This window comes from Sciurus vulgaris (genome assembly GCF_902686455.1).
Source record: "Sciurus vulgaris genome assembly, chromosome: 6".
Lineage (NCBI taxonomy): Eukaryota > Metazoa > Chordata > Mammalia > Rodentia > Sciuridae > Sciurus > Sciurus vulgaris.
Genome location: NC_136466.1, coordinates 12420597 through 12444630, shown reverse-complemented (window position 1 = coordinate 12444630; position 24034 = coordinate 12420597). Strand labels below are relative to the sequence as shown.

General features: G+C 46.5%; 1 protein-coding gene across 19 annotated transcripts in view; it reads left to right on the top strand.

Moving 5' to 3' along the window:
- The window catches only part of TENM2 (teneurin transmembrane protein 2), a 657515-nt gene that overhangs the window by 588456 nt on the left and 45025 nt on the right, over nucleotides 1-24034 (top strand). For all 19 annotated transcript variants that reach the window (XM_079145381.1, XM_079145388.1, XM_079145390.1 and 16 more), the window contains 6 exons: nucleotides 9249-9459; nucleotides 14147-14266; nucleotides 17019-17280; nucleotides 18023-18290; nucleotides 22185-22328; nucleotides 22746-22995. In XM_079145381.1, the coding sequence (XP_079001507.1) occupies nucleotides 9249-9459; nucleotides 14147-14266; nucleotides 17019-17280; nucleotides 18023-18290; nucleotides 22185-22328; nucleotides 22746-22995 (1255 nt within the window). The remainder of the gene's footprint in view (nucleotides 1-9248; nucleotides 9460-14146; nucleotides 14267-17018; nucleotides 17281-18022; nucleotides 18291-22184; nucleotides 22329-22745; nucleotides 22996-24034) is intronic.

The following is a 24034-nucleotide window of genomic DNA, read 5'->3' as shown; positions in this document are numbered from 1 at the left end:
GAAGAATTATTATGCATATTTGCATATCAAAAAGATCCTGCTGGGGAAAAAAAAAAAAGTTTTACTTTGCTTAACTGATATCTCCCAGACTGTACTTGAACACTGATCTTCCCCCCTCCCACCTCCATCTCTGTGTTTCAGGGAACCTGCCAGAGACACAGATTAGAAAATCTGTCTAGGCCCTCTGAGTGAGTGGTACTCCTGTTCCTGTCTGAGGGGTATTTTCAATAATTCACAGCAGGAGTTCCTGAGCTTTAATGCAGAAAAGAATCATCTAGAGACCTTAAAACTGCAGATTCCCAGCCTCCACACTCAGGAAGTCAGTAGATCTGGGGTGACAGCAGGAACCCTGGGTCATATTACTCCAGGGCAGGCATCTGGGACTTAGCAGTGCTGCTCTGGAGTCTGCCTCCTGGGAATTTGGTGCTTGAAGCAGGCCAGGGAGCTTGTCAGCATCACAGACTCCCACACCCGACCCTGAGTTCCTGTTATGAGAGTCTACGTTTTAACAAGATCCCTGAGTAATTCTGATTGCTGATTGGAATTTGAGAAGCATTAGTGTAGACAGTTTTTATTTAATGATATTTCTGTTTGTTTGGATTTGGGTCCATTTGTTTAGTTTCTGGTGAAGAAGCATTGGGGAAAAAAAAAAAAAAAAAAAACCTCCTAGTAAAGAGAGGTCCTCCGGCTCAGGGCCCACCTGCCGTCCCAGGCCTTGGTTTCTCACGCAGACTTGGCTTTCTTTCCTGCTTCCCTCCTGAAGAAAGGGAAAACAGTAACGCATGGGGCAGTGGGGCCTCCCTCTGCCAGGTTTCTGGTCAAACATGACTGATCTTCCTTTGCTCAGTCATAAGAAAAGCTGAAGGTGCTTTAGGTAAGGCTCTCTGGCCCTGGAACTCAAAGTCTGACAAAAAGAATTGGCAAGAAGTAAGAAGACAACTTCCAACAGGCCTTCCAGGAACACAAATACAATTCTCCCTCTGCAATATTTAAGCATGGCCATTGCTCCGTGGGGGAGACGGGAACGCCTGAGGAACAAGGTCCATCAGGCAGCCAGGGTATTAATGGCAGGTGAAACCTTCCAAATGAGCACCCTGTCAGCCAGCTATTGCATTCAAGGCCTGGCAACGCGAGAGCCCTAACAGAGGCAATGAAGAACTAATCTCATATTGCCAGGTTAAATCAAGTCAGCCGGGCCCGTTCCTTTCACTTCTTAGTTACATCAAGCCAGAATACTTTCAATTATCCCTCACTTCCAACTTGTCAGCAGGACCTGGGTAAAATGCAAACGAAGCCAGGACCTTCTCTGGGGCAGGACAGGAGCTATCATTAAAATCGCCTTCGCTAATTGAGATCCTCCTTCTTCAGTGCTGCGCTGTCTCCATCTCTTTCACATGCGCCATCTTACCTCTGGGCCTCTCTATAGCAGGTGCTCTAAAGTATATTCTATAGATGGGAAAACTGAGCCATGCACTTGCCCGGTGGTTACAAAGATGATGAGTCACAGACCAGATCTTAAAACCAAAACATTCTAAGTCTAAAGTCCATATTCGTCCTGGCCCTGAGATTTAGAGTGACTTCCTTAAGATTTCTAAGTGTTCCTCTGATGGCAGGGACTGGCCAAGGTAGGCGATGCTAACTGCAAGGAGCACCCAGTCCAGATGCGAGGATCCACATGAGCCGGACTCCCTATCTCTCACTCTCAGGGCACCTTACAACTGTCTGCCAGCTCTTATGCTCACCCCATGCATTTGGGGTCAACCAGTTGCCTGAGTGGTTTTGGAATTTGCACTACAGCATCTCCTAGGATCCAATGCCAACCCCAGCTCTGGAGGAGAGCCCCATGAGCAGATTGCTTCCATTACCTGGAGGGGTGTTTCTTTGCTCTATCTTGTGATGCTAGATTTGCCAGATGGTGCCACATTCTGATTTAGGGTAACTCAAATTGTCTATACAGGCAGGAACCTGCAGAAATGTATTTTCCCAAGGTCCCACACACCTTAAGCATGGCCTTACCAAAGCTCACCCTAAAACAGTAACTCTCAAAGCACATCAGTCCTGTAGTTGATTGCCATCTTCCTTTTTACTCAAGGACCCCTTTATATCTGTAACTCAGCATGAACAGGAGTCTCGACCCTAGCCAGCACCAGTTCCCAACAGGCACCTATTCTCCTCCTTTTCATCACAAAGGGCAAACAGCACCAAGTTTCTTCCTTCTTGCTCCAGCTGGTTGCCACTTCCCTTCTTCCCATTGCTTCACTAACTTTCCACTGCCCTTCATTATCTGATCTCAAAACAATGGACCTAAGATTTACGGGGCTTGCCACTTGCATTGCTTGTATTTTTCTTGGGGAAGTTAGAACTTGGAAAGTACCTATCTCCGTAGAGGTAAACCAACCTAAGGGAAGCCAAGAAGACTCAAAAAGAAAAAGGAGAAGGAGGAGGAAAGAAGAAGAGGAGGAGAAGGAGAAGAAATTACTCAGAGGCCCTTAGTCATGATCAGGTGCTCTACTCTTCTAAGGACCATCTGTGGATCATCTCTGTTAATTCCCCCCCATATCCCTGTGAGATGCACCATCGTCACCCCCACTTTGTAAATTCACCTGCGTAGCCAGGTGACCAAGATGAGTGTCAAGAACATGCCCAGCCTCAAGAAAGTTCCCCTGGGCCCTTTCCCAGGCAATACCTCCTTATGAAGGCAACTACAGTTTCTAACTTTCCATCATAATTGTTTGACTTTGCCTGTTCTTGAATATCTTATAAAAGAATCATAGGGTAATCTTCAAAACCATGCTTTTTAACAATTTATTTTTAGTTTTATTGGTGCATTACAGTTATGTGTAATACTGGGATTCACTGTGACACATTCATACATGCACATCACATAATTTGGTCAGTTTCGTTCTCCACTCCTTCTTTCCCTTGCCGCCTCCCTCCCCCTAATCTTCTTTCTCTACTGGTCTCCCTTCTATTTTCACGAGATTCACCCCAGCCCACGCCATCTTTTCCCCTTCAAAGCCCATGTTTTTAACCAATCCACTTTATGGCCTCCTGACCTGATGAGTAGGCAGATAGATTTGGTTTTGGGGGATACTTCCCTTCAAACCCCAGTCTGGGCAAAGTGGGGCTAATTTCTAAAATCTGAGCTTTTGACTGCTCCTCAGCCTGGGGCTGCCTTTAGGTATCCCCAGAGCCATCCATGACACCCACAGTAGATTGTTGGTACCAATTTGAGCCACCCTGTCACAAAATGGAGTTGAGAAAAGCCAATTTAGGTGTTTCTCTGAAACCTTTAATACTTAAAAGAGCCACAGAGTTCATGCAGGTGGGAAAGGGGGTCACCTGCACACCAAACCGCAGGGAGCAAAGGACTCCCAAAACTAAACAAAGTGCTTCCAACCGATTCTCCATAAACTACCCGGCTGACAAAGGTCAAAGAGGAACATGAGAGAAATAAAGTTCCTCTCATTCCTGGGGCCCTTGCTGTAAGGGTTGACACAAGGACTTGGGCAGTTTCCTGCAGGCAAAAAGAAGTGCGTGCTTCAGCCAACTCGGAAATCTCGAGATGCTGACCGCCGCTGCTTTACGGCCCATGGGCAGGGGCCGCCGCCCTAAGTGCTGGCCTCGGCTCAACCAAGGCCTTGGGTGTCAGTCTCTCCACGACCTAGGTACTCCTTCAAACTCCAGCAGAGCAAACAAGATGGGCTGGAAATGACTGGCACAAACCTCCAGCCAGCACAAGTAAGAGCCACCTAGGCCGTGTGAACAGCTGAGAGGCTTGAATCTCACCGGTGAATAGCGTGGTCCTCAGCTACCTGGTTGCCAGGGACGAATCTCCAGCCATCTAGTTTCTCACGTCGATTCATTTACAGATACTCATGTCGACCAGCGAAATTATTTCCCAGCTGGAGAACAGGGGCCTGCAGAAGTGACCTAATCTCACAGCCACCCGCATTGCCCCTATTGAGTGGGCCCACTGCTCTCTTCAGACTCCCCTCCTTCCCTTTCCATCCAAGCTGCTTCTCAGTCACTTGGGTACCTTGCTGATCCTCTCCACGCCCGTCTCACCCTCTGTAGGATGTGATAGTGCAGATGCAGAGCGCTCCGTACCAGGCTCTGCTCTAGATACCATGCATCGTGCATTAACAGCCAGGGGATTGATCCCAGGACCCTCGGATGCCCAAGCCTAAATGTTGGATGGTGTAGTGTTTGCACTTAAAGCTACACACTCCCTCCTGTTGGTTGTAAATGATCTGCAGAGACTTAACAATACCTAATACTATGTAAGCATACTGTGTAAATAGTTGTTACAATGTATCTTTTAAGGAATAATTGCAAGGAAAATCATCTGTATGTGTTCAACACAGAACGTCAGAGGACTCCAAGGTTAGTTGAATTCACAGATAGGGAAACCTCAGATACAGGGGACCAAGAATCAACTAATTCTCTAACATCACCACCATCATCATTTATACACTAGGGAAACTGAGGCACGGAGTAGTTAATTGCCCCAGGAAGCAGCTAGGTAGCAGCCAATCTCAGATTCAAACCCAGAAACTAGAGTCTGAAATTGATGAGTGACATTATTCTGTTTTGCAAAATTGCCAAGAAGGTTTAAATCAAGAACATATGAAAATGCTCCTCTATCTATTGCATCTGTTATCCCTATTAATTGCTACTAACCTGTCACTATTTGGAAACATAGCATAGCATGCTTGCCAAGATTCAACCAGCCCAGAGCCTTTACTAGTGACTGACTCTAATTATAAGGGGATATTAACTTTATCTATTTTAATGTACAGATTTTATAAACTAAGAGAGTTAAAAATCTTCAGCAGGTTCCTGTTTATAGTAATACCTATGGTTTATTAAACACATACTATTTGCCAGACAGATGTGTATGTATGTGTGTGTGTGTGTGTGTGTGTGTGTGTAATCATTTATTTCCTAGCATGTAACCCTATATGACACATGCACTGTGATAACTCACTTTTTTTTTGTTTTTTGGTTTATGTTTTTTGTGAGTTTTTTGTTTTGTTTTTTGTTTGTTTTTTGGTGTGTTTTTTGTTTTTGTTTTTGGTACCAGGGATCACTTAACAATTGAATCACATCTCCAGCCCTTTTTTATTTTTTTATTTTGAGACAGGATCTCATTAATTTGCTTAGAGCCTCACTGAATTGCTAAGGCTGGCTTTGAACTTGCAATCCTCCTGCTTCAGGCTCCCAAGCCACTGGGATTACAGGTGTGCGGCACCACGCCCAGCTGCTGGCTCAGTTTTTTAAAGGCAAGAAACTGGAGCTCAGCAAGGTTGTTTAACTTCCCTAGCTCACACAGCTAGGGACTAGGGAAGGTGAACTTCAACCTTACATCCATCTGGTTCTAGAAACCAAGTTCTTACCTCTGCACATATCTTCTGTGTAGAATTTATGACTTTTGACCCTGGGATTTATAATCCAAAGGATTCAATTCAGCAATAACTAACCTGATTTCCGCTTCACATTGCCAGACTGTTAGAGGAGATTCTCTGATTTTCTTTTCCAGTAGAATTTAAAAGAATGCCAAAGTATTATTCCCAAAAAGTTTTTCCCCAGAAAGTTTCTCCCACATCACCCTTCCCTCAAATTGCCATTACAATTAGCGTACGACGCATGCGTGTAGACTTCAGCTAGAGCCGTGACTTAGCATGGGCTTTGCCGGAAGGCACCTAGACACTTCTCCTTGACCACATTTCGTGCCATCACTACGGGCCCCGCAGGGCAGCCCCAAGTTGCATCCCCATATCCGCTGAGTCAGACTCAGGCCCCTCGGCCCCTGCAAACCTCTCCCACCACCCTCACCACGAGAAGGGCAACCAGACAAACAAGTAAGTAGGGAGAGAAATAAATAAAGAAATCGCCCAATGTCATAGAAGGGCCGGGCCGCTTCCCGCCGCTGTTGAATGGAGGCCTCTTAGGTCCTGAACTGGTGATTCAGAACAGTTTGATTGCTGCTTGATTGTTTGCGAGATAACTGCAAGATTGTCAGTGACAGGGTAATTTACTGAAGATTGCAATGTCAGACTCCATCCAAGGGGCTTGCTGGCATGGAGATGCGATTCTCATGACTGGCAGGCCACTGGGAGATTGGAGTGCCAATTTAAAGTTCACAGTGTCGTCTGAAAGCGTTGGGCCTCAGCCGCCCATAATCACGCAGCATGATGAGGTCATCGTAGGCATAAGGTATGCTGGCACTTACTGAGAGATTCCCAGATGTGCCGTCTCTGGAGCAGGTACATGTAAATATGTAGGAGGAAATCATCGATACCTTTTTTCTTCATTTTTAGTGTTTGTCATCTGCAGTTGCTGATCTGCTTAGGCCATCTCCTGCCAGACAGACAGGCTCTCGAATAGAAAACCCAGAATCAACACAACAGCGGGGAAATTTGAGATTTTGAGTGTGGAGGCAATTGCCAGCCCAGGAAGAGTGACAGACAGGAGTAGGTGGGGAGGAGAGTGCACAGAACTTGGTGGGAAAACTCTCTCAAGGTCTTGAGTCCAAACAGGCCCTCAGGCTGGTACTATAGAGTGGGTGGTGTATGGACGGGAGGGGGAGGGACAGGCCACTGAGATGGATGGAAGAGCTAATGGGAAGAGGCTGGCGACCTTAAAAGAAATCTATAATGCTAACTACTGTGGGTTTCTTCTCACCTGGGAAGTTTCTGCGGCTGCAGAATGAAGCACTGCCAACGCAGCCCAGTGGGTTATTTTTAAAAGCTGAAGCAGGCATTCGGTGGTGGACTATTTCTGTCTAGAGAAAGCAGTATGTCGAAGGTGATGGTCAAGGCAGAATTCTTTGCAATTATAGTTTTCCTTTCTTTTTTTTTTTTTTTCCTTTTTTCTTATTCTGCCAATGGTCCTTGAGTCTTGAGTCCAGATTGGACAATGGGATGTGGGTCTGATCCGGGACTTCAGTCCTGCAACTGGGTATAGTTCATTCTGTGGCACTCTTTCTGGGTCTTTCTGGGGGTCTGAGTCTTCACCGACCTGGGGAGTAGCTGATTCAGTCAGCACATCCAGCTGAGATGTTTGGAGCCTTGATTTGGAGAGTCCCTAAATTGAAAGTACTCATGCTTGCTCACTCTCCTAGGCCTGAATTTCTAGAAAATTTTGTAAATCTTAATGTGTTACAAGGCATAGAGAAGCATTTACCCGTGTGGAAAATGAGAGGCTAGTTTTAGTCATTTAAAGCCAAGCAAAACATGCAACCTCCTAATTTGTTTGTTTGCTAAGAAAGAAGTAATGCATTAAATAATTGTACATTAATTGCTAAATTATAGTGGAACTTCGGTGAAATTACATATTTCAATTTCATTAGTGGGACCAAATGAAAAACATAATGCCAAAAAATTACATTGTAGTAAATTTAAAGCACACAACCAGGCCTCTGATTTCAGCATTCTAAAACAAGTATTGCTCACAGCACAGCCGAGGGTTTGAGAACCTGCGTCTATGATGCTGATTAGGCTCTGAAAAATGCCTGCTATCAAATCCAGGAGGTGTAAGCAAGTTATTCTCAACCAATTCCCAGCAGAGTGAATAAGGACTGGCCAACAGATCCATTCTAACAGGAAATTCCAAGGAGAGGAACATGCCCTGAACCTTCCTGTCCTCAACTCTAACAGACGTGAAGAATGGGTAACATTTATTCATTCAACAAACATTAGTGTTTGGCACTAAGCAAGGCGTGAATGTAGAAATTAATAAGATACTGTTCTTCTCACAGAGCTCATTTCCAGATAGGGAGGGACGTATAAAGAGATAATTAATTCCAGTACAAAGAAGTTAATGTTAACATCAACCATTTCTAGATTTTATTGTGCATTAGAATCACCTGAGGATCATGATTAAAATGTGCCTGGTGTTGTCTCTGGAGAGTCTGGCGTGGGCCCTCGATTTTCCCCATAGGATTTTAACACAGAGCCGTTCTCTGGTACGGGGATGCACGCAGCAGGAGTAGCTGTGTTCATCAATTTGGGCTGCCGTAACAAAACCTCCATACAGGCTTCTTTGTTGTGGCTTAAACAACAAACACCTATTTCTCACATTTCTAGAAGGTGAGCAGCCTAAGATCAAGAGGCTGGTGGATTTGGTGTATGGTGAGAGCCATCTTCCTGGTTGGTAGATGGCCATTTCCTCCCTGTGCCCTCACAGGGTGGAAAGCGGGCCAGAGAACTCTCAGAGGTCTCGTTTAAAGGTCACGAGACCCTCTCAGGCCCCCCTTCCATTTCCCTCCCAAGACCCTACTTCCTAGTATCATTAGATTGGGGTTTAGGATCTCAACATATGGATCTGGGGGCACAAACATGCCATCCATGACTCTAACCTGGCCAAGGGAATCATCAGGAAGGCTTCCTGGATGGGGAGGCCACATCCAAACCAGGTCTCAAGCAATGAGCCTGTCCCGTCTGCTCCTTCCACCATCCTGTCAACATTTTAAGGATGAGCGCCGTGATTCCTGGCTCACTGTTTTATTTCCATCAAGTGAATGGCATGCAAATTCATGTTGATGAATTATAGATGGGTAAGTGGCAATCATCCCACGAAAGGGAATGAAAGGGGCAGGACTCTAGGCAGGTAGATCAGAATGCTGGAAGTCCTGCAGAGGTAAGAAGGCAGAACCGGAAACAATAGGTGGATCGGTGGCTTGACTTTCAGGTCCCCAGGTCAAGGCCGTTTCTCCACATGATCTGCAAAACCTCCCACACGGAACCTGCTCTTCAAGCTGTTCAACAGTTCCCTCGCTGGCTTAGGGGAGCAGGAATGGAATACTTCTCTCCGTGGAAGTGAGACTTAGGAGTCCCACGCATGTCAACTGTTTGTGCTCTCATCAGCACAGGCCCCTGAAAACGGGCCATAGGTCGCCATTTGTGCAATGTGATTTAAAAGCAAAGTTTTTATTTTTGTTTCCCCCCACTCCAGTAACACTTGTGCATGGTAGAAGAAGGAAGACGTTCCAGAGATGAGTAATAAAGGGAACAACAGAAACCCGCTTACCTACTACCTGGGGATAAGCATTTGTCAACGTTTTCAATCACGTCCTTTCAGCCTTTTATTCTCTATGCACATAGGTTGGACTGGTACTAGGCTTGCTGTGTACAGCCTGCCAATTCAAGGTCCTGGGGACGGTGCGATGGTGACGAGGGTTAGCCTCTCCGAGCGGCTTAGTGCCACGAAATCCGCTGACCCTGGCTCTGCCTCTGCCCCTCCAGATGGCCTGGTGGACTGTCTGGATCCCGACTGCTGCCTGCAGACGGCCTGTCAGAGCAGCCCTCTCTGCCGGGGCTCCAGGGACCCCCTGGACATCATTCAGCAGGGCCAGACGGACTGGCCAGCTGTGAAGTCCTTCTACGACCGCATCAAGCTCTTGGCAGGCAAGGACAGCACCCACATCATTCCTGGAGACAACCCCTTCAACAGCAGGTAGGCACCCTGTGTCCCTGCAGGCCACTGAGGTCACCAGCTCCTCCTTTGCCATGGACCCAGTTGGCCTGAAATGGCCCAGTGGGGGCAGCTGTCCTTCCCTCCCTCCAGGTCAGGCTCCGGAGCAGAGTCCTGCTCAGTCTGTAGGACTCGGCCACCTTCACGCCAGCCCCGCTGGAGATACCTGTTGATTCCCCGGTTCTGAGATCATTGTTATGATCTCTGATTTTATGACACTTTTGTCATTCTTTTAAATATCCCTTTATAATGCCTCTGAGAGTGACTTTTGTTTGAGTACTGCTTAAACAGTTCCTTCAGTAGAGTGTTTTTGACAGCTGTTATTAAGTTGATAACATAACCTATCATTCTGGCATCTTGGAGTTAAGGTGGTGCCATTGGGAAGAACTTATCGAGCCCCGAAGATGAGCCAGAGATGTTGTGCAATGACCTCGAATGCTCACAGCAACTCCGCGCCTGGCACCCCCTCACTGCCCGCCATGTGCACAGCACTGTGCCATCCCTTCCCTCCAGTCTGTTTTTGCTCTCGGTTGCTCATTTGAGATTCATGAATATTCTAGGGTCAAATTCTAGGTTTATTTTGTGGCCAACTTGGCCCCTCCCTTCAGGCCAGGGTAACTCAGAACTGTGCCCCGAGAGCAAAGGCAAGGCTCCACCTTGAGCCCCTCCCAACCACCCACCCCTCCTCCCTTCCGGGTGCCACTTGTGATTCTGAGGGTAGAGAGAAGGGACAGCAGGGGCCTGACTGGGCATGACCGATCTCCATCTCCATGGGCCCAGATCCCCATCTGGTGGTATAAGACATGGGGACAAGGTCTTCTTGGTGGTACTCCACTCCATCTCTGTGCCCCTTCATGAAGGGAACAAAACTGCTGGGGTCCTCTTCCACAAAACCTGCAGCATCTAGGAACTGAGCACAATGGTTCTGGCCCCCTTACCCACTTGTCCTTCTGACAGATCCAACATGCACCGATTCTCGCTCTCACTCTCTCTCTCTCTCTCTCTCTCTCTCTCTCTCTCTCTCTCTCTCTCTCTCTCTCTCTCTCTCTCTCTCTCCCTCTCTCTACATTCCTTTTTCTAAACTTTGATTTTTTTTGGCTGGCATATTAATAATACACATTTGGTACACATTCATGGGGCATAATATAGCATTTTGATTCATTCATACATTATGAAATGATCAAATGTGGCAAATTAGAATATCCATCACCTTAAACATTTGTCATTTCTTTATAGTAGGAACATTCAGAACCCTCTCTTTGGGCTATTTTGCAATACAAAATGCCTTATTACTGTCCAGTCTCGTGCCCTCCTACGAAACAGAACCCCAGAGGATATTTCTCCGAAACGTGCTGGCCTCCTCTTCCCCTTCCCCCTCCTCCTCTCACAGCCTCCATCCTCAGGAAGGCTCCTGAGCTTGCTGCTTATCCAGCCCAGCAGAAAAGGAAATACCAGACTTCACTTTCCACAGGAGCTTAGTCTGTGATTCTCTTGGCACTCCTATTTTGGACTCATGGGCCATGACTGTCCCCACCCCTCCTTGAGAGAGCCTAACCCGGGTGGCAAGGGAAGGGGTAGTTGTTGGTGCAGCCCATTCTGCTGCCTCCTAGAACCTTCTGGAAAGTTGGGCTGTCCCAGTTCTTGGCAGCTGTTTTGAATAGAATGCTTAAAGAGGTCCCCTTAGGCCGACAACTTTAGTTAGCTTCTCTGTTCTGGTTTTACCAAACATAACATAGAAAAATAAATAATAATACAAAAGAAATCATAATCTCAACCCTCTTCTGTTTCCATCCTGACACTTCCTAACTGGGTCACACATTAGGCTCATAAACCTTATTTTCTAGATTAGTCCAATTGCATTATATTCTACACACGGCATGTTGCTGGTTTAGTAGAAGAACCTCTCAGTAAATAAGTGAAGAAACAAAACATGACTCTGTGGCCAAAAAAAGTCAAAAGGAAGTGTTTCCCCTGGTTCATCACTGCTGCCTCTGGAGGGCTTCTCTCGTATGTTTCCTTTTCATTATGAACGTAACTCGTCTGGCCGAAGACTCGTGGCTGGGTCTCACACAAGGCTGCGGCATTTCAGCGGAGTCTGCTCCCGAGATTACACGTCATTATTTCCACCCTAAATCCCAGCATTTCCTTTTCATCCCCTTCCTTTAGCAGTACCTTCTAATTTCCTCTCCTCTTCCCCAGCAACAGTGACCATTTCCAGAAAGCACCTCAAGCGAGAGCCAATATGTAGGGGGCAGGCAGGGATCCCAGAATTTGGGGGGAATTATACCAGCCCAGAGAGCTGAGCAAAATAAAGTTGCCATGGAGAAACTTCTGGACTCTGGTGGTCCACTCCCTAGCTGGTCCACGTGGATCATGCAGTACCGAATTACACTCCAAGACACAGGTCCAAGTTCAGTAAGCATGTGAATTTCAGAACATCATCGCCTGGGAAATAATGAAGGACAAAGCTAGGAGTAAAAAGGAACTTAATTCAAGACTTCTCAAAGGCGTTCCCTAGATAATGGCATACAAAAATAACTGAAATGCCTTGACTCCACCACTATAATTTATAGAGCGGATCTCACTATCTAGATAATGTGATAATTGTTACACATCAATAATCATAAATAGAAATGAACTGATAGCATGTCTTAGCTGAATCTTTTCTGCAAATTGGCTGCCTAGAAACGATAGAAAGCCAGCAACAATGAGGAATTAGAAAAATAGATGGGTAGAAATCTCGGGCAGCCCAGCCCTTTTATTCCTAGGGTGCACTGCAAAGTCTTGCTGTAGGCCTGATTTAAAAGAAATAGCAGTTGTTAAAAAAAAAAAAAAAATAGAATGGGGGAAGAAACCCACTGCGGAATGTGCTCGTGATTTTGTTTTCTCATCACAAGCACTGTGTACCTTGTGATCATCAACACACATCATCGATTTTAGAATAGTGTCTGCTAAGGCCCTAAAGAAATCTTAGTCTGAGCTAAGATAAGAAAATGGAATTGAACAAAAGGATTATTTTCATAAATTAGTTTTCTACTTTCAAAAGGCTCTAGCATTGTGGTTGGAACTAGCTAAAAATGAGATTCATTTGTTAGGCAGCCAGTAGCAGACAATTAGAGCTGTCAGTGGAACAGTCTAAACACCCCTGAGATCGTCAAAGGGTTGGAGTTGAACAGTGGGGGGTATTACTAATAGAAAGAGAGATGCTTGGAGACAGCCTCCCTCCAGTGTGCAGGACACTTGGGATCGCAAAAGTAAATGCATTCCAAAAATCTTGACAAGCTTCTGGCAAAGAATGGGTCAGCTTGATTGCCTACTTCAGAAATTGGGAGTGTGTCCAGCAACCTGGGAGCCTGGGAGCCTCTCCGCTTTCGCCAAATTGCCCTGTGTCTTCAAGGCCAAGATGTGGTGCTTCTCATTGTCTCCTTTCTCCATGAAGCCTAGAGAATTCAGGTGACAGGAGAATACAGGGTGAGCATCCCTAACCCCAAAGTTCAAAATTTGAAATGCTGCAAAATCCCAAATATTTAAGCACCAGCACGGCACCCCCAAGTGGAAAATTCCATACCATGAAAATTTATTTCATGCACAAAATTATTAAAAATATTGTTATCAAATCATCTTTGGGCTATGTGTATAAGATATATATGAAGCATAAATGAATTTTGTATTGAGACTTGGGTCCCATCCCCAAGATATCTCATTATGTATATGCAAATATTCCAAAATCTGAAAACATCCAAAGCCTGAACACCTCTGGGTCCAAGTATTTCGGAGAAGGAATACTCAAGCTGTATTGTAGCATCTCTGTGGCTTTATAGGGTTTCCCAGAGGTAGTTTTGTGGAAATTGGTATTCTTGGGAAAATTCTAGTTACTGTGGTCTGGACAGAAAGGAGCATTCCCTAACAAACACCAGAAGAAAAAAAAGGTGGATCAGATTTCAACCACCCACCCCCCAGGACAGTAGGAACTTGACAGGAGAAAAATGTGTAGCTACATGCAATTCAGAACCCAAGCTATTTCCACCAGAAAGAAATATATCTCCAATGTTCTCTTTTCCTCGGGCTTTTATGGATGGTGAGAAATTTTGCTCTTGGAGGGCAGCAACAACGACGTTATGTGTACATCATTAAAAAAAAACCTGTGTGTGCTGCCCTGCGCCCCAGACTCCCAGCCGGGAGGAGGAGCGTGGCATGGCCTTGCTCCAGCACCAAATTAGGAAGTGAGCAGCCAGATGGGGAAGCTCTCACCCGAGCATAATGCTCCGTGTGCCAGGCAAAGGCATGCACGTGAGGGCTGAGGGCAGCCTGGAGCTCAGGCCAAGCAGAAGCCAGACTGCAGGAAGCAATGGAACACGGTCAAGGCTAGAGAGAAGCACACAGGAGACCCATTATCCAGCCCAGGGACAGGCAAGGCAGCCCAGGGATTTTATCTCAAATGTCAGTATTTTTGTTCTTAGGCAAAGCAAAGCATTGAGACTTCCCCTCTGCCCGTCCCTCTACCCGGCACGGTTGTGTGGAGCCACAAGTTCACGTTGAAGGTCTTCTTCTTGGCTGGGGACCAGGTGCACCTGAGGGGACAGTACCAAGAAGGACGAGAAATTCAGCCACCCCTTGCTTGTATTTCTCCTGCATGTGGCTCAGAGATCTATGTTTCCGTCTCTTTCAGCTTGGTATCTCTCATCCGAGGTCAAGTAGTGACTACGGATGGGACTCCCCTGGTCGGTGTGAATGTGTCTTTTGTTAAGTACCCAAAGTATGGCTACACCATCACCCGCCAGGATGGCACGTAAGTAGCACTGTGGGGCTGGGGCCTGCTCGGGACTGAGCGGGGAGGCAAAGAGCCACGTGACTCCAAGTCACATGGCCCCTTTGTGGGCTGGATTGCCCATCCGATCAGAGACCTAAGGGAGGATTCCTCGAGGTGCTTTGTGTTTTTTGGTGTGGTATCCAAACCAGAAAACAAATGCGGTTCTGTGTGTACAAGGGGTGGGGGCAGATTCTTGAAAGGAGGGAAGGTGGTTTCTTAGAAACTAACTCCGATTTTAAATCAAAGGCAGTGCAGGGTGACAAGAATCCACACGACTCAGTGTCCTGTGGTGATCCCCTTCTGCTTTCAGCCGTGGCTCTAGGAGCTGTGTTGTTTTCACCACAGTTTTGAGGGGTGGGCTGTAATCAGAGAAGTCTAATTAGGTGCATTTAGCGGTCTCCCTGCTGTGTGGAGGAGGCAGCGTTCCCCAGTTAACTTCTGATTGGAAACATGCACCCGTGCAGCCCCCTACGAGAGGAAAGCGCTGCCTATGCCTGAATCTACCAGGCATCAAGTTGAAAGTTAAACACATAGAAGATGGAATACTGTAGGAAGGGGAGACACTGACTCTGGACTGGAAACGCATACACACACAGCTGTCCTAGCTATTGCAAAGGAAGCCAGGTTCTGTCACCATAAATCTGATGCAACCCTTTTTCTATAAAACCAAACTGGAAAATCCTGGCCATAGCATGGAGGTAAGAACTGTGAGGAGTCTAGTTATTCCCTACTGTCCTAAGGTAGCCTTGCAGGCATTTTTAAAAACACCAGCCCACGGTAACCCCACCCTACTCTTCCAACGCTGAAACCCAAAGAAAGGGTCTAAGGACTCATATCAAATCCTCAGTACCAATGCTTCTTCAACTTACAGTGTGTTACATTCCAAGCTCATCATAAATTGAAATATCATAAGTCGAAAATACATGAACTATACCTGACCTACCAAACATCCCTGCTTAGCAACACAGTGCACAGCAGGCCTGGGGTGGTTTGCCCTGGTGAGTGGCTGACGAGGAGCCCCGGCTCACTGCCGCTGCCCTGCATCACAAGGCACTGTTGTACTGCACGCTGGTAGCCCAGGAAGAGATCAGATGTGAAGTACGTCTACTGACTGCATACCACTTTCACAGCCTTGTAAAGTTCAAAAATCATAAGTTTTACCAGCATATGTGGGAGATCAGCTGCAGTCACTACCTGTCTGGTAACTCACTCATAGGTTTCCCTATAGCCAAATGTAATTACTCAAAAGCACTGAAATGGTTAACGTGGGCCACGCAAGGATCTGTTGGGCCTTGTTCATTCTTGGAAGTCAGTGCTTGTAAAGAACATCCTTGAGTCAGTTTCTGTAAAGTCCTATGAAACAACACAAGACACTTCAGAGTCCTGGGTCTGCTATTGTCCCTTCCACTCCTCTGTCCCTCTCAGATGCTCCTGGACTAATTAGGGTCCAAATCCACCTCCCAGATCATCTATTCAAACTCCTGGATCAGTGACTCTTCAGTTTGCACAGGTTGAAAAGCCAAGCAGTCCCAGGTCGTGTTGGGGAATGCTCCAAGGAATCCCACAATCTGTTATCAAGTGTAGAATCAGCCGCAAACTCTTAAACTGATTCTTTTATGCGTTAGAAACCATGTTGCTTCGAGGCATTTGGCTCTCTTGTACAGCCTATGCAAAACCTTCCCAGCAGCGTGCATACCCAGGAAATAAACACATAAACAGATTCATGTGTAAACTGTCATTTTAAGTGTGCTCTGATATTGACCTTCATATCTATGTGGTCCTTGTTCATTCATTTTACATCTGTTAGGAAACAGCAATCGTGTTACCAGAGTTGGGCGAAGCCAGCTATCCGCACACTTTCACTCTGATCCAGGCACTAGGAATCCTGATGGAAGCAGGACAGAAAAGCTGCTTCCCCAAAAAAGCTGGGATTCCAGAGGAGTACCACTGAAAACTGGAGGCGGGGGTACTCTCTGTTAACCTCCTACCTTTCTGTAGAATAGGAAAAGCAGGGCTTTTGTATCTTTACTCTCCTGGTGGATCACCTCCACCCAGCTCATGAGGAACAAGCAGGAACACAGTTGAAGAACCATTGCCAGAGACAGAAGCAGAGCAGAGTTTGGCTCCAAGCATGGCGCTGTGAGCCCCCGCCTGTGTCCTAGCATCAGGCCATTGTAACCACACTGTCTATTAAACCCTTCTCTCAGCCTCGCGCTCTGCTAAGTGCTTTACACCAGAGGTCAACAAACATTCTGCTAAGGACCAGGGAGTAAATAGTTTAGGCTTTGCTGACCATGTGGATTCTGCTGCCACAACTCAGCACTGTCACTGTGGCAGGAAAGCAGCCATAGAGCTTACATGAGCAAATGAACACAGCTGTGTACCAGTAAAACTTTATTTGCCAAAACAGGTGGTGGGCCAGGCTTACCCCAGGGGACATAGTTCGTTCACCCCTGCTCTGAACATATCATATTTCATTCTTTCAGACACCGTGTGTGTCAGTATCATTATTCTCATTATACAGATGAGGAGACTTGGGTTCAGCGAGGGTTATTAACTTACCCACAGCCATATAACTAGTAAGTGAGAGTCTTGGATTCCTGGTGCATCTGCCTCCAAAACCCTGGTTCTTCTCTGCACTTTGCTCCTTCCACTGCCTTCAGGGAAGGGCACTGGGAAGGTGTGGGAAGTTGAGTCCAGCCCCTCAGAGAACCCATTTACCCCTCTGCAGATTTGACCTGATCGCCAACGGGGGCGCCGCCCTGACCTTGCACTTTGAGCGAGCCCCCTTCATGAGCCAGGAGCGCACCGTGTGGCTGCCGTGGAATAGCTTTTACGCCATGGACACCCTGGTGATGAAGACCGAGGAGAACTCCATCCCTAGCTGTGACCTCAGCGGCTTTGTCCGGCCTGATCCAATCATCATCTCCTCCCCTCTGTCCACCTTCTTTAGCGCTGCCCCTGGGCAGAATCCCATCGTGCCTGAGACCCAGGTAGGAGCTGCGCGCAGGGTGGGACACTGGGCACTTCCCAAACCAAAGCCAACCGGCGGCCTTCCTCCCATCATGTCTTCCTGAAGAGCCAGAAACTAATACTGAAGGAAAGGGACCAAAAAATAGGAGCACAATAAAATATATAGTACTGCAAACAGAAGTTTGACTCCTTCCTGAATGTTCTGGGTGTTTGCAGATAGCCGTTCAAGTCTTTGGCAGTCACTGGAGGTTTAATAAAATAAAAACAATATACATATATGCAGCCCACCTGCAAATTGCTTTTATTTCTCTTGGTCACAGAGATACATGATAAGAGGCACTTTAATGATCTACATCAGTGTTACGACAGAGGGCACATCATGGCTTCCCTGTTGCTTTACACCTATTGTCACTGGAAGTCTCAGGTTCATATAATTACGGCCTCTCGTGGCCTCCTCACATGCAGCCAGCAATAAAGCCTGCTGTTCTTATTTACATCTTTTGCCAACGGTGTGGTTTTTTTTCAAAAGAAACACAACAGTGACCAAGAATAATTATTAATCCAAAAATCATAACCTCAGTCCCTTCGCGCCACAGTGCAGGATGAAGTTTCGGTCGGTTTTCTTTTCTTCTTTCTCTGCCGGGGAAGCAGTTCACACACCCACTTCGGGTGTGGAGCTTCCCGAGGCAGCGCAGGGTTGCAGACTGTTTACCTGCAGAGGTGTGTTTGATAGAGTCCAGAGACCATGTGCCTCCCCTCCAGGTTCTTCATGAAGAAATTGAGCTTCCTGGCTCCAATGTGAAGCTTCGTTATCTGAGCTCGAGAACCGCAGGGTACAAGTCGCTGCTGAAGATCACCATGACCCAATCCACAGTGCCCTTAAACCTCATCAGGGTTCACCTGATGGTTGCTGTAGAGGGGCATCTCTTCCAGAAGTCCTTCCAGGCATCTCCCAACCTGGCCTACACCTTCATCTGGGATAAGACAGATGCTTATGGGCAAAGGGTGTATGGACTCTCAGATGCTGTGGGTAAGTTTTCATTTCGACCACTTACTAGTTCATGGATTTAGACATGTGTTCATTCCGTCACTATTAATTGAGGTCCTGGTGTATGCCAAGCACTGTTCTAGTAGATAAACACACAAAGGTCAGTAAGACAGACAAGGTTCCTCTTCCATGGGGTCTGTGCTCTAGTGGGGGACTGAGATATGAAACTCAGATGGGACGAGGCACTACCAAGCCATGATAAGTGCTAATAAGAAGACAGAAATGGCACATGCTGAGGGTGGGGCGGAACACCTCCCTGGATGGGCATTCAGGGAAGGCTTCTCAACAAGGTGACATCGAAGTGCAGGTTTGAATGACAAGGAGCCTTACCAAAACCAGAAAGAGAGCATTGCAGGCAGAGGGAAGAGTGGGATGTGTTAGAGTACAGAGAAGACCAGTGAGGTTGGTGTGTAGTGGACCCCAGGGGTATTGGAAGTAAAGGGACAGAAGCAGGCAAGGACTAGGGCCCACTCCTGAGAGGCATTTGCAAGTGGCACAGGATGCACCTGGGATGAGGCCTTAGGACTGCAGAGCTGAAAGCCCAGTGCTGTGTCCCAGGGCTGAATCGCATGCTACCAGCCGCCCCGACCAGGAAAGCTCACCCTGAGAGAAGGGTCCTGTGGTTACCGGAAACATGCACTGTGGAATTCTACCTGAAAGCATCCCACTTGAGGAAAGTCATCTGAGAATGGATCAAACCCAGACTCCTGCTTTCTTTTCACCAGTAGATATGTGGCTTTCAAGTCAAGAACCATCACCAGAAACCAGCACACTCAGGAATGTCCACTGTAATTCATTGGCAGCCAGTGTTATCCGCCATTCCCTTGGTGCAGAGGGCAATGTGCTGAGTCCTTTGTCTTAGGTGATGTCTCAATAACCCACATGGACATTGCTGAGATCCCTACAGGGCAGAGGAGGGAGGGCAAGAGTCATCTCAGCTCCTGGGCCCAGCAGGTTACACGTGATCAGGATGTGGCCCCAGCAGTTGGCTTCACCAATGAATGGTGTTGGTGATTTAATGAAGGCAGCAGAAGGTATGGAAGAACCTAATGCAATTAATATTAAGGATACCACCAATAGCCGGGTATGGTGGCGCATGCCTGTGTAATCCCAACAGCTCAGGAGGTTGAGGCAGGAGGATCATGAGTTCAAAGCCAGCCACAGTAAAAGCTGAGGGCTAAGTAACTCAGTGAGACCCTGTCTCTAAATAAAATACAAAATAGGACTGGGGATGTGGCTTAATGGTCGAGTGCCCCTAAATTTAATCCCTGGTACCAAAAAAAAAAAAAAAAAAACCAAAGTATACCACCAGCTAATCAGAGAAGTATCATATCCAGCTTTAGCCAATATCAGCAAGGAGACTGAATATAACAATACACCCCATGTGATCCAGCTACTTCCATGCCCTCAGCCTCCTGCCTGCCTCTCATATGTTTCTGAAGGTGACATTCTGTCATCTGGAATACTTTAGAATGCATCTCAGGAAAACATAATCATGGTATCACCACAAATCACAATTTCTTAATATCATCTAATAGCCTGTTATTATTCAATATTTCCGTTGTCTCCTAAGTATCATAAAACATTAATATTTTATTTATTTGAATCAAATCCAAAAGGATCTACCTTTTGCAATTGGCTGGTTTCTCTCAAATTGTTTAAAAATTTTAAATCTTACTTGGCATCTCTCTTTTCTTAACCTCTATTTATTGAAGAACCTAGGATGTTCACCTGTAGAATCTCCCAAAATCTGTTTCCTGAAGTGTGTTTTTGTCTCCTGATTGTATGACGGTAGCCATTTACCCTGTTCCTCTGTCCCCTGTAATCTCCTGTAGATTGACAGTTGGATCTTGAGGTTTTCCTGGTTTGGGTTTGATTTCCTTTTTGGCAGGACAGTTTGACAGGTGGCGCTGTGTTCTTCCATCAGGAGCGTTGGGCTGTGTGTCTTTCCTGATTTCAGAAACGACAGATGCTCCTGGCTTAAGTCTTTGAGGTCATTAGTGATTGTAAAATGATATTTTAATTCTGTAATTACTTTTTCATCTATCATTGGAAATGTTTTGATACAGAGATGCTTCCTCATGAACTGCGTGGTTATTTGAGGTACAGTTCCAATAGGAAAGAAAGGACAAAAGTGTCTTTCTCTTTATTTACTGATTTTCCATATAATGGGTCGGTTCCTTCTCTAAGGGGGGCAGATTAGCATATTTTAAATAACTTAATGAACTCGTGGACTGAAATATTCCTACTGTTTCTATTTGATGGCATCCTCATCCTGACTCGTGGTCAGCAGGTCCCACCCTTGGGCACTGGGAGCCTCTGCACACTGACTCCAGAATCCCCTGACATGACCCTAGTGGAGTTTGACTCCCTTCTTGCTGTCCCATTGGGTTAAATGGCCTGTTCTCTCTTGCTCAGCCCTGGCTCCAGCTCCAGCCATCTCTGCAGGGAGCCCTGTTTCTCTCCAGAGAGGAATAATGCACCAGGGCCACAAGCTGCCACCAGCAGCCCTCTTTGCTTCTGTGTTGGTCCCTGTCTCTTGTCATTTTCAGAGGACAAACTAGGAAATATGGAGGGGGTGGGGGGGGCATTTGCTTCTTAAATAAAATGCAGTGTACCCTCAATTCTTATCGACACTTCTGCATCTCAGGATTTTTTAAAAGCCGTGGAGAATCCCCAAAGGTGATACACATAGTTAAGAGTCTAATGTACTAGGAACGGCAATAATAACAATGCCTTATATTTCAAGAGCAGTGTTCCAATTAGAAATGCAAGGGGTCTCAGCGCTTCTCCTCATCTATCCTCACCACATCTCTAAGAAACTGGGTCTCTCCTTAGCTTGCTGGACTCATGGGGAAAATGGAACCTCAAGGCATAAGGCTGGAACCAAACTAAGATGAACTTCCATTTCTCCTCCCTCTCCCATTTGTCTGTGTAGCAAATCAAGTGTTTTGTGAACAAGTTTTTGAATCCTGTTCCCCAGTGAACTTTCATATGCCTGACAGACTGGACCCCTTATTAGTGGTACTTTCTGGAATATTGAGTGAACACACAGTCATCCCTCAGAGTCCACCAATTCCCATTCCACAGCACCCCAGGGATAGTAAACCCTGAGGATGCTCAAGTCCCTTTAATAAAATAGCACAATATTTGTATAGAACCTTTGCACATCTTCCCCGGCTATGCTAAATCACAGCCAGAGTACTTATAGTACCTAATATGATGAATATGTCAGGCAAATAATTATTATACTGTATTGTTTAGGGAATAATGACAAGAAAAAATTCTGTACATGTTCAGTACATACACAATTTTTAAAAATTGTTCTTGATCCGTGGTTGGTTGAATCCATGAATGCAGAACCCGCAGGTACAGAGGAATTGCTGAACAAAGAGCTTCAACTCATACAAGCTGTTGCCCCCAGAATCTTCTTATTGATGAACCACTATCCTTCCAAAGGTCTTTGTCCTAGGGGGCGAAAATAAATAACAGTAGATGTGACACATGCATTCCCCAGACTTCAGGCCGAGAGACAGTCTCCCATTCGTCTCCGAAGGAGAGTCATTCAGCTCCAGGTTTTTAATGATTCCTCTCTTCTATCCACGTCACTGAGGTCATTTTTGAAAGCCAGTTGTTCTTTGCAGAGGTCTTTCCCTCCCTACAGAGTACAATTGTGTAAAGTTTCAAGGTCGAGTTCAACTTGAAATCTGAATTTAATGGAATCACAAAGAAAAAAAGCAATCGGCCTGCCCCTGAGTGAGTTTTGGAGGCAGAGTTTGTACCTCATGGACCTGTGTTCCTCTTTCTTGCTGGGGAGCTCTGGAGTAATCAGGTCAACTCTCTTTTCTTCCACTCTGCCCACCCTTTGTCCCACAGTGTCTGTGGGCTTCGAGTATGAGACCTGCCCCAGTCTAATCCTCTGGGAGAAGAGGACAGCCCTCCTCCAGGGCTTTGAGCTGGACCCTTCCAACCTCGGTGGCTGGTCGCTGGACAAGCACCACATTCTCAACGTAAAGAGTGGTATGTGAGCACATCTCCTGTCCCACCTATAGCCTTTTGTCTTTTCTGGAACCTTCTCTCCAACCTTGACATAGCAGGGGGACCCCTTCCCGCTACCATTGTTCATAAGTTTCCCCACCAAAATTTCTCCTTTTAAATGTCAGTAACATTGGGATGGTTTTCCCAGCGCATCAGCCTTGTCCTCCCTTGGACTTCTTCATTTGCCCCTACAAATGTTATCTTACCTCGCACCATAGCATTCGGGGCTGCCCCTGCCATGGAAGCTCTCTCATTCCCATGAAGAAATGGGAGATCTACCAAAAGAGAGGTTTCCTCATTTTTCTCTTCTCTGTCACTCCCCCTCACCCTTAGCAGGCCAATACAAGTGTCCTCCCCAGAGAGCTGTGGTGACCACTTCCCTTTACCTCCCCTCCCCAGGAATCCTACACAAAGGCACTGGGGAAAACCAGTTCCTGACGCAGCAGCCTGCCATCATCACCAGCATCATGGGCAATGGCCGCCGCCGGAGCATTTCCTGTCCCAGCTGCAATGGCCTTGCAGAGGGCAACAAGCTGCTGGCCCCAGTGGCCCTGGCTGTGGGAATCGATGGGAGCCTCTACGTTGGTGACTTCAATTACATCCGGCGCATCTTTCCCTCTCGAAATGTGACCAGCATCTTGGAGTTACGGTAAATGAACAAACACACGGGCAAAACTCTTGTGCTCCTTTGCTCCCGACTTCCCCCCGAGGATCTCTGGGTGAATGCCAGCTACCCTTGGGTTCTCCAGAGAATGTATAGTCCACGTGCTCCACAACCTAGGCCTAGAATGAACTAAGGATTCGGGGAAGTGCTTTGTGCATCTAAGACACACCATACACAGATTTGATCACTATTGTCAAGGACTGATTTACCAACAAGGGTAATGGCTTTCCATTTCCAAAGGACACAAGGTAAAGGTCCAAGGTGTCTTTTATTTTTGTGAAGTTCGGTAGAAGATTCTGATGCACACTGAAGCTTGAGAACCACTAATGTTCATTCACTAGTTACAACTTTCTATCAAGTGCCTTAGTGCACCAGTTCTCTCTAAATTTTCCAGATCTTTGCACATTCACGAGGATAAGAGGTAGCACAATTTCATCAGGTTTTGCTAGGTAACTTTTTGCCTGGGTAGATTGCTCCTGGCCATGGCTTGCTGCTGAGCCTGAAGTAGACTCCACTGTGCTGGGAAAATACTGATACCCCACCTCACCCCTGCAAAAGAAAAGTTCATAGATATGCTCTTCCCAAGATAGCTGATTCCAGACCCTCAACCCAGAGGAGGAGCTATAAAAGAGAGGGAGCACTAAGTCTGTGTACACCCGGAGACTTGAGAACGGGGGAAAACACAGAGGGAGAGTAAAGTCCCAGCTGTTACATTTGGAGCCTAAACAAGGGTCCCCAAAACAAATCAATGCAGACAAATAAAAGACTAATTTCAAGTATCACTACATGCTTTAAAGGAAACTCATTAGTGTAAGATCTAGGGCCTAGTGGGGATATAGAATCAGGGGCCTGCATGGGATATGGTACCCAGAGGAACCTCTCATACCAACTGGCATTGGAGCTGATCCCCAAATACAAGGTCAGCCATGGGGAGATCTGGGGGAGGGAATTCCAGAAGCCCCCATGCCAGACAATAACTGGCTTATCGAAGGGATGGTGACAGAAGTCCAGCGTGTCTGGGTGA